Source organism: Rhinopithecus bieti, unplaced genomic scaffold, assembly GCF_001698545.2.
Source record: "Rhinopithecus bieti isolate Rb0 unplaced genomic scaffold, ASM169854v2 scaffold_74225, whole genome shotgun sequence".
NCBI lineage: Eukaryota > Metazoa > Chordata > Mammalia > Primates > Cercopithecidae > Rhinopithecus > Rhinopithecus bieti.
Window position 1 is genome coordinate 348,717 of NW_016827667.1, and position 9,615 is coordinate 358,331.

The following is a 9,615-nucleotide window of genomic DNA, read 5'->3' on the forward strand; positions in this document are numbered from 1 at the left end:
ATAATATGTTTTTTTTTTTTTTTTTTTTTTTTTTGAGATGGAGTCTCGCTCTGTCGCCCAGGCTGGAGTGCAGTGGAACAATCTCAGCTCACTGCAAGCTCCGCCTCCCGGGTTCATGCCATTCTCCTGCCTCAGCTTCCTGAGTAGCTGGGACTATAGGTGCCCGCCACCACGCCCAGCTAATTTTTTGTATTTTTAGTAGAGATAGGGTTTCACCGTGTTAGCCAGGATGGTCTCAATCTCCTGACCTTGTGATCTGCCCGCCTCGGCCTCTCAAAGTGCTGGGATTACAGGTGTGAGCCACCACGCCCAGCAGTGTTTTCTTAATAAGTATAGTTTTTCTAGGGAAAGTTAATTCATTTTTGTCTAGTACATACATGTAAATATATTAATGTTGTTTTTGTGCTTGTGATGTAGTAAGGAGATGTATATAGAAATTCATTGAGATATATAGATACTTGCCTAGGCAGTTTCCGTCTTTCTGAAGAATGTTTTACAGCAAAATTTTCTATTTTATTTTATTAAATAATGACACATCAAACAATGTCACATCCAAAACACTAGTTTTATCAATTTCTAGCAGTAATAATAGACTTGCTATAAGTATTGTTTTCTGATGCCATACCCTTGTCATACACATTAAATGACCAATATGATGTATGAAGTAGACAAAAATTTACTCAAACTTCAGTCACATCCTAATTGTGATAATTTTTGTTTAATATTTAATTCTAAACCAAAATACATTTGCATTTTTAAACTAATTTGTCTCAAAATTTTGCTTTATGTTTTCAGATCAGGTTAAAGTCCTGTGGGTCCCCTGAATGTTATTGTCCCTCTTGATTCGTTTTTACTTCTGAGCGATACGTCAAAAGACATATAAGCTTCAAAAGTCAACACAAATCTCATTTGCCATAAAAATCAAGATATAGATGTTCTGTTCCGTAAACTCCTTGAAAAACATTTTAAAGTCATCAATATGATCTGCTTCCCATGAAACTTAAGTTAGCTTTCTTATTGGAGTTTTTTTATTTCTTTTCTGTAAGTCTGAAAAGTAGAGATTTTGTTTTATGCATTTTAGTAACCTGCAACAACCAACTCTAAAAAAGAGTTGGCTTGTAATGATGGTCTCTGTTTTTTGGGGTTTGGAGTACATAATTGTAATATTTACTTAGTTGTTTGCGTTTTCTTTGTTCAAGGTATTGACTGGTTTCATAAATTTTTTGAAAGTTTTCTTTCATTGGTTGGAAAGCAGATTACATTTTGTACTATTAAAATAAGTGTATTACTTGAAATCTTTTGTGAGTAGTGTTTCTTTATAAAGAGTATTTTAGCATTTATCCAGTAGTCCTTTGAAGATATACCAAAGAAACCTTCCTCTGGAGACACCTACCTATTCAAAACAGATTAGGCCAAGTGCAATGGCTCACACCTGTAATACCAGCACTTTGGGAGGCCAAGTTCAAGCAGGTTGCTTGAGGCCAGGAATTCAAATCCAGCCTACACAACATAGCAAGACCCTGTCTCTGAAAAAATTTTTTTCTTGGCTGGGTACAGTGGCTCATGCCTGTAATGCCAACCCTTTGGGAGGCTGAGGTGGGCAGATTACCTGAGGTCGAAAGTTTGAGACTAACCTGACCAACATGGAGAAACCCTGTCTCTACTAAAAATACAAAATTAGCCTGTCGTCGTGGCGCATGCCTGTAATGCCAGCTACTTGGGAGGCTGAGGCAGGAGAATCGCTTCGATATGGGAGACAGGTTGCAGGGAACTGAGATTGCACCATTGCACTCCAACCTGGGCAACAAGAGCGAAACTCCATCTAAAAAAAAAAAAATTACTGTTTTTGAGATGTCATCTCACTATGTTTCCCAGGCTGGTCTCGGACTCCTGGGCTCAAGAGATCCTCCCATCTCAGCTTCCCAAATTGCTGGGATTACAGGTGTCAGTCACTGCGCCCAGTTTGCTATTCTTTTTCTAACTTCTTGTGATGGTAAGTACCTAGCTCATTTTCATTTTTTTTTTTTTTTTTTTTGAGACAAAGTCTTGCTGTGTCACCCAGGCTGGAGTGCAGTGGCTGATCTCGGCTCACCAAAACCTTCACCTCCCAGGTTCAAGCGATTCTCTTCCCTCAGCCTCCCAAGTAGCTAGGATTACAGGTGTGCACCACCACACCCAGCTAATTTGTGTATTTTTGGTAGAGATGGTTTCATCATGTTGGCCAGGCTGGTCTCGAACTCCTGACCTCAGTTGATCCATCCACCTCAGCCTCCCAGAGAACTGGGATTACAGACATGAGCCACTGTTCCCAGCCTATTTTCATTCTTTTAACAAGTACTTAAGATGATATTTTTCTTTTCTTTTCTTTTCTTTTTTTAGGTAATCCATCTGCCTCAGCATCCCAAAGTGCTGGGATTACAGGCGTGAGCCGCTGTGCCCGGCCCAATATATTTGATTCTAAGTAATGTTTTTTATCACTCATTCTTCTCCTAATCTGTTTTTTTGTTTGTTTTTTAATATTTATGTTGTTTTTGTTTTTGTTTTGAGAGAGAGACCAAGTCTCACTATGTTGCCCAGGCTGGTCTCAAAACTCCTGAGCTCAAATGATCCTCTCGCCTCAACCTCCAAAAGGGCTGGAATTACAGGCCTGAGTCATTGTGCCCAGTCTTAAATATGTATGTCTTTTTTGGTCAATAAGAAAATGAGATTATTACTGTTTCTTAGAACATGACTTCATAACAGAGCTCAGCCCCAAAGATCCAGATCAGACTTGAAGAACAAGAGTTTGAAGGTGATAGCTCCACAAATAAAAATACTTGTGGGGCAAGAGATTGATTCCTGGCACTAATATGTTTACTTCTAAAATTTTTTCTTTTTTTCTTTTTTTTTTCTAGACAGGGTCTCTGTCACTCAGGCTGAAGTGCGGTATCATGATCATGGCTTACTGCAGCCTTGACCTCCCTGGGCTCAGGCGATCCTACCACATCAGCTTCTTGAATAGCTGGGACTACAGATGCACACTACCACCCCCAGCTAATTTTTGTGGAGATGTGATTTCAACATGTTGCCCAAGATGGTCTCAAACTCCTGGGCTCAAGTAACCCACCCACACTGGCCTCCTAAAGTGCTGGGATTACAGGTGTGAGCCACCACACCTGGCCTAAAATTTTCTTCAGTTCTAAAGTTTGTGAAAAGGAACAGTAAGGCTGGGCGCGGTGTCTCACGCCTGTAATTCCAGCACTGTGGGAGGCCAAAGCGGGCGGATCATGAGGTCAGGAGATCGAGATCATGCTGGCTAACATGGTGAAACCCCATCTCTACTAAAAATACAAAAATTCAGCTGGGTGTGGTGGTGCTTGCCTGTAGTCTCAGCTACCTGGGAGGCTGAGGCAGGAGAATTGCTTGAACCTGGGAGGCGGAGGTTGCAGTGAGCCGAGATGGTACCACTGCACTCCCGCTAGGGTGACAGAGTGAGACTCTGTCTCCAAAAAAAAGAAAAGGAACATAAATAACAAATCAGACTGAGCCTGGTAGGACCTATAGCTGAGAATAATTACACTTAGCTGAAGAAGGTCTTTAGACTGAATGACAGAATAAATCCTAAGTGGCAAAAATACACATTTCACTCCTTTAAAAATATTTCACCAGAAATATTTAGGGAAAAAAATAATGATGTAAGAGATTTTAATCCCCAGGATATGGCTGGGCGCAGTGGCTCACGCCTGTAATCCCAGCACTTTGGGAAGCCAAAGTGGGCAGATTATGAGGTCAGGTGTTCGAGACCAGCCTGACCAACATGGTAAAACCCCATCTCTACTAAAAATACAAAAATTAGCCAGGCGTGGTGGCACATGCCTCCGTCCCAGCTGCTCAGGAGGCTGAGGCAGGAGAATCTCTTGAACTCGGGAGGCAGAGGTTGCAGTGAGCTGAGATCCCTCAGGTTTGCCACCACAGTTGTCTATGGGTAAATACATAGATTTCACAATGCATAAGCAGATTCTGTCTAAAATCTTTTCCTAGGTCAAACTTTCACTGGAGCTCTGTAAGGTATTCAGACTTGCACTAACCAAACACAAGAGACTTCTACATGGCAGCTCTTATATAGTGTAACATAAACACATTTTATTAATTGTTATTAATGAAACCTTAACACATTTATTCGTATACTTTATTGTAAACACAACTGACAGTCACATTATCAGAACAGCATTATTGCAGGAATCAATGTTATGAGAAAGCAACTGCTATGATTTGAATGTTTTGTCCCCTCCAAAACGCTTAAGACTTAATCTCCAATGTGCCAATATTGAAATGTGGGGCCGTTAAGAGGTGATTCAGTCATGAGGGCTGTGCCCTCATGAATGGATTCATGTGTTACTATGGGAGTCGGACTGGTGGCTATTTTAGAAGAGGAAGAGAGGCTGGCCAGGTGCAGTGCCTCACACCTGTAATCCCAGCACTTTGGGAGGCTGAGGTGGGCAGATCACGTGAGGTCAGGAGTTCAAGATCAGCTTGGACAACATGGTGAAACCCTGTCTCTACTAAAAATACAAAAATTAGCTGGATGTGGTGTCACCCGCCTGCAGTACCAGCTACTTGGGAGGCTGAGGGAGAAGAATCGCTTGATCCTGGGAGGTGGAGGTTGCAGTGAGCCGAGATCACATCACTGCACTCCAGCCTGAACAACAAGAGCAAGACTCCGTTTCAAAAAAAAAAAGGGTGAGAGGGCCAGGTACGGTAGTTCACACCTGTAATCCCACCATTGTGAGAGGCCGAGGAACGAGTTGGGGGATCGCTTGAGCTCAGGAGTTTGAGACTAGCTTGGGCAACATGGCAAAACCCCATCTGCACAAAAAGTACAAAAATTAGAAGGGTGTGGTGGTGCATGCCTGTGGTCCCAGCTTCTTGGGAGGCTGAAGTGGGACTATCACTTGACCCCAGGAGGCAGAGGTTGCAGTGAGCCAAGATCATGCCACTGCACTCCAGCCTAGATGTGAGTGAAATCCTGTCCCCCACAAAAAAAGAGAAAAAAAAAAGAAGAGACTTGAGCTAACACTCTCAACCCCCTCAACCTGTGATGCCCTCTGCCAACAGGCATCCCCATCAGAGTAGAGTCCCTATCAGCAAGAAGGCCCTCATCAGATGTGTTTCATCAACCTTGGACTTCTCAGCCTCCAGAACTGTAAGAAATACATTTTTGTTTCTTTATAAATGACTGAGTTTTAGGTATTCTGTTACAAGCAACAGAAAATGGACTAAGATGGAAAATATTGTCCATGGCTAAGTATAGAGATTTCACGATATATAAGCTGATTCTGTCTAAAACCTGTTTTATGCTAAACTTAGTATCACATACAATTATTTTAAAATTTTAATCACCTTATGTTATCATATACTAGATTTTATTCATTTTATCTAACTGTATTTTTGTGCTCATTCACCATCCACACTCGCCTCTATCCCCATTACCCTCCCAGTCACTGGTAACCAGCATTGTATTGTCTTTCTCCATGAGTTCAATTATTTAAATTTTATTTAATTAATTAATTAATTTTTTTTATTTTTTGAGACGGAGGCTTGCTCTGTTGCCAGGCTGGAGTGCAGTGGCATGATCTCGGCTCACTGCAACCTCCGCCTCCCAGGTTCAAGTGATTCTCCTGTCTCAGCCTTCCAAGTAGCTGAGACTACAGGTGCCTGTCACCACGCCCAGCTAACTTTTTGTACTTTTAGTGGAGACGGGGTTTCACCATGTTGGTCAGGTTGGTCTCGATTTCTTGACCTCGTGATCTGCCTGCCTCAGCCTCCCAAAGTACTAGGATTACAGGCATGAGCCACCACTCTGGGCCTCAATTATTTAAATTTTTAGCTCCCACAAATAAGTGAGAAATGTAAAGTTTGCCCTTCTGTGTCTGGCATATTTCATTTACTGTAATGACCTCCAGTTCCATCTATGTTGTTGCAAATGACAGGATGTCATTCTTTCTTTTGGCCAAATAGTACTCCATTGTGTGTAGGTACCACATTTTCTTTATCCATTCGTCTGTTGATGGGCACTTAGGTTCCTTCCAAATCTTGTCTATTGTGAATAGTGCTGCAATAAACATGGAAGTGCCGATATCTCTTTGATATACTCATCTTTTTTCTCTTGGATATACCCCTAGCAGTGGAATTGCTCAATCATATGGTAGCTCTATTTTTAGTTTTTTTTTTTTTTTTTTGGAAACGGAGTCTCGCTCTGTCGCCCAGGCTGGAGTGCAGTGGCACGATCTCGGCTCACTGCAAACTCCACCTCCTGGGTTCATGCCATTTTCCTGCCTCAGCCTCCGGAGTAGCTGGGACTACAAGCGCCCGCCACCACGCTTGGCTAGTTTATTTTTTGTATTTTTAGTAGAGACGGGCTTTCACCATTGTCTCCATCTCCTGACCTTGTAATCTGCCCGCCCTCCTCGGCCTCCTAAAGTGCTGGGATTATAGGCATGAGCCACTGCGCCCGGCCTTTTTTTTTTTTTTTTTTTTTTATTTTTTTTTTTGTTTTTTTTTTTTTTTTTGAGATGGAGTCTTGGTCTGTCACCAGGCTGGAGTGCAGTAAATGCGATCTCGGCTCACTGCAACCTCTGCCCACATGTTCAAGTGATTCTTCTGCTTCAGCCCTCCCCGATGGCTAGGACTAAGGGGTGAACCACCACGCCCAGCTAATTTTGATTTTTTAGAGAGATAGGGTTTCACCATGTTGGCCAGGATGTTCTCGATCTCTGACCTCGTGATCCGCCGACTCGACCTCCCAAAGTGCTGGGATTACAGGTGTGAGCCACTGCACCACCGCCCTATTTTTTAGTTTTTTTAAGGAACCGTGCTGAATTGTTGTACTATAGTAGTATATATACAAACTTTCATTCCCACCAACATTGCTTACATAAGGGTTTCCTTTTCTCCAGATCCTTGCCAGATTCATATTGGCCTGTCTTTTAGATAAAAGCCATTTTAACTGAGGTGATACGATTCTCATTGCAGTTTGATTGCATTTCTCTAAGGGATCATGAGTTGAGTACTTTTTTCCAGTATACCTGTTTGCCATTTGTATGTCTTTTGAGATAATACCCTGTCAATTTTTGCCTTTTTTTTTGTTTGTTGTTTGTTTGTTTTTGTTTTTGTTTTGTTTTGTTTGAGACGGAGTCTTGCTCTGTCGCCCGGCTTGGAGGCAGTGGCCGGATCTCAGCTCACTGCAAATGCTCCGGCCTCCCGGGTTTACGCCATTCTCCTGTCCTCAGCCTCCGGATAGCTGGGACTACAGGGCGCCCGCCACCTTGCCAGGCTAGTTTTTTGCATTTAGTAGAGACGGGTGTTCACTCCATGTTAGCCCAGGATAGTGTTTCGAATCTTCACTGACCTCTAGATCCGGCCCGTCATCGGCCTCCCAAGGAGTGCGTGGGATACGCAGGCTTGGAGCCACCGCGCGCCCGGCCTTTTTGCCCATTTTAATGGATTAGAATTAATTCTCTTATCTCCTTCGAGTTGTTTCAGCGTCCTGTATTATTTCTGGTTATTATTGATTATTATTTTTGAGATGGAGTCGTTGCTCTGTGCCGCCAGGGATTGATGGCAGTGGCACAATCGCTCCGGCGCGAGCTGCAAAAGCTGGCGTTCCACCTCCCGGGCTTCAAGTGCCAGTTTCTCCTGCTTCAGCCTCCCAGGTAGCTGGGGACGACAGGCACCATGCCACCACACCCAGCTAAGGTGTTTGTATTTTTTAGTAGAGACAGGGTTTCACCGTGTTCAGCCAGGATAGTCTTTTTTTTTTTTTTTTTTGTTTTTTTCTTGAGAATGGAAGTCTCGATTCGTGTCACCCAGGCTGGAGTGCAGTGGCCGGATCTCAGCTCACTGCAAGCTCCGCCTCCCGGTGGTTACGCCATTCTCCTGCCTCAGCCTCCCGAGTAGCTGGGACTACAGGCGCCCACCACCTGCCCCGGCTAGTTTTTTGTACTTTTTTAGTGAGACGGGGTTTCACCGTGTTGTCCAGGATGGTCTCGATCTCCTGACCTCGTGATTCGCCCATCTCGGCCTTCCAAAGTGCTGGATTACGGGCTTGAGGCCACCGCGCCCGGCCACCAGGATAGTCTTAATCTCCTGATCTTGTGATCGATCTGCCTTGGCTTCCCAAAGTACTGGGATTACAGGCGTAAGCCACCATGCCCAGCCTGGTGGTGGTTGTTGTTGTTGTTGTTATTATTTTTATTATTATTATTTGAGACAGATTCTTGCTCTGTTGCCCAGACTGGAGTGCAGTGGCATGATCTTGGCTCACTGCAATCTCCACCTCCTGGCCTCAAGCAATTTCCCTGCCTCAGCTTCCTGAGTAGCTGGGACTACAGGTGCATACTACCACACCCAGCTAATTTTTGTATTTTTAGTAGAGATGGGGTTTCAACATGTTGGCCAGGATGGTCTTAATCTCCTGACCTCATGATCCACCCGCCTCAGCCTCCCAAATCGGCCTCCCTGGGATTACAGGCATGAGCCACCGTGCCTGGCCATATCAGTGTTTTATAGTTTTCATTGCAGAGATTTTTCACTTCTTTGGTTAAGTTTATTCCTAGGTATTTTATTTTAATTGTAGCTGTGGTAAATGGGATTACTTTCTTGATTTCCTTTTCAGATGTTCACTGTTGGCATATAGAAATGCTGCTGCTTAGACGGGCACAATGGCTTGTGCCTGTAATCCCAGCACTTTGGGAGACTGAGGTGGATGGATCACGAGGTCAGGAGTTCGAGACCAGCCTGACCAACATGGTGAAACCCTGTCTCTACTAAAAATGCAAAAACATTAGCCAGGCATGGTGGCACATGCCTGTAGTCCCAGCTACTCGGGAGGCTGAGGCGGCAGAATCACTTGAACCCAGGAGGCAGAGGTTGCAGTAAGCCAAGATTGCACAACTGCACTCCAGCCCAGGTGACAGAGCGAGACTCTGTCTCAAAAATAAATAAATAAATAAATAGATAAATAAATAAATAAATTAGTTGGGTGTAGTGGCGTATACCTGTAATCCCAGCTACTCGGGAGGCTGAGGCTGGAAAATCACTTGAACCCAGGAGGTGGAGGTTGCAGTGAGCCGAGATCACGCCACTGCACTCCAGCCTAGGCGACAGAGCAAGACTCTGCCTCAAAAAAAAGGAAAGAAATGCTGCTGCTTTTGTATGTTGATTTTGTATCCTGCAACTTTACTGAATTTGTTTATCTTTAGTGAATTTGAGTTTTTTGGTGGAGTCTTTAGGTTTTTCTAAATATAAAAGCCTATCATCTGCAAAAAGAATAATTTGACTTCTTCCTTTCAATTTTGGGTTCCCTTTATTTCTTTATTTTGTCTGATTGCTATAGGTAGGACTTCCAGTACTATATTGAATGACAGTGCTGAAACTGGGCCTGCTTATCTTGTTCTAGATCTTAGAGAAAAGGTGTTATCAAAACACCAGGGGTTAGCCTGTAATCCCAGCACTTTTGGGGAGCTGAGGTGGGTAGATGATTTGAGTAGCTGCGATTACAGGCATGTGCCACCACACCTGGATAATTTTTTTTTTTTTTTTTTTTTTTTTTTTTTTTTTTTTTTTTTTTTTTTTTTT

At 43.3% G+C, this 9,615-nt stretch overlaps 1 protein-coding gene across 1 annotated transcript in view; it reads left to right on the top strand.

Moving 5' to 3' along the window:
• The window catches only part of KNL1 (kinetochore scaffold 1), a 104,693-nt gene that overhangs the window by 78,321 nt on the left and 16,757 nt on the right, over positions 1-9,615 (top strand). The window contains 1 exon segment of the mRNA XM_017864014.1: positions 5,095-5,171. Coding sequence (XP_017719503.1) covers positions 5,095-5,171 — 77 coding nt within the window.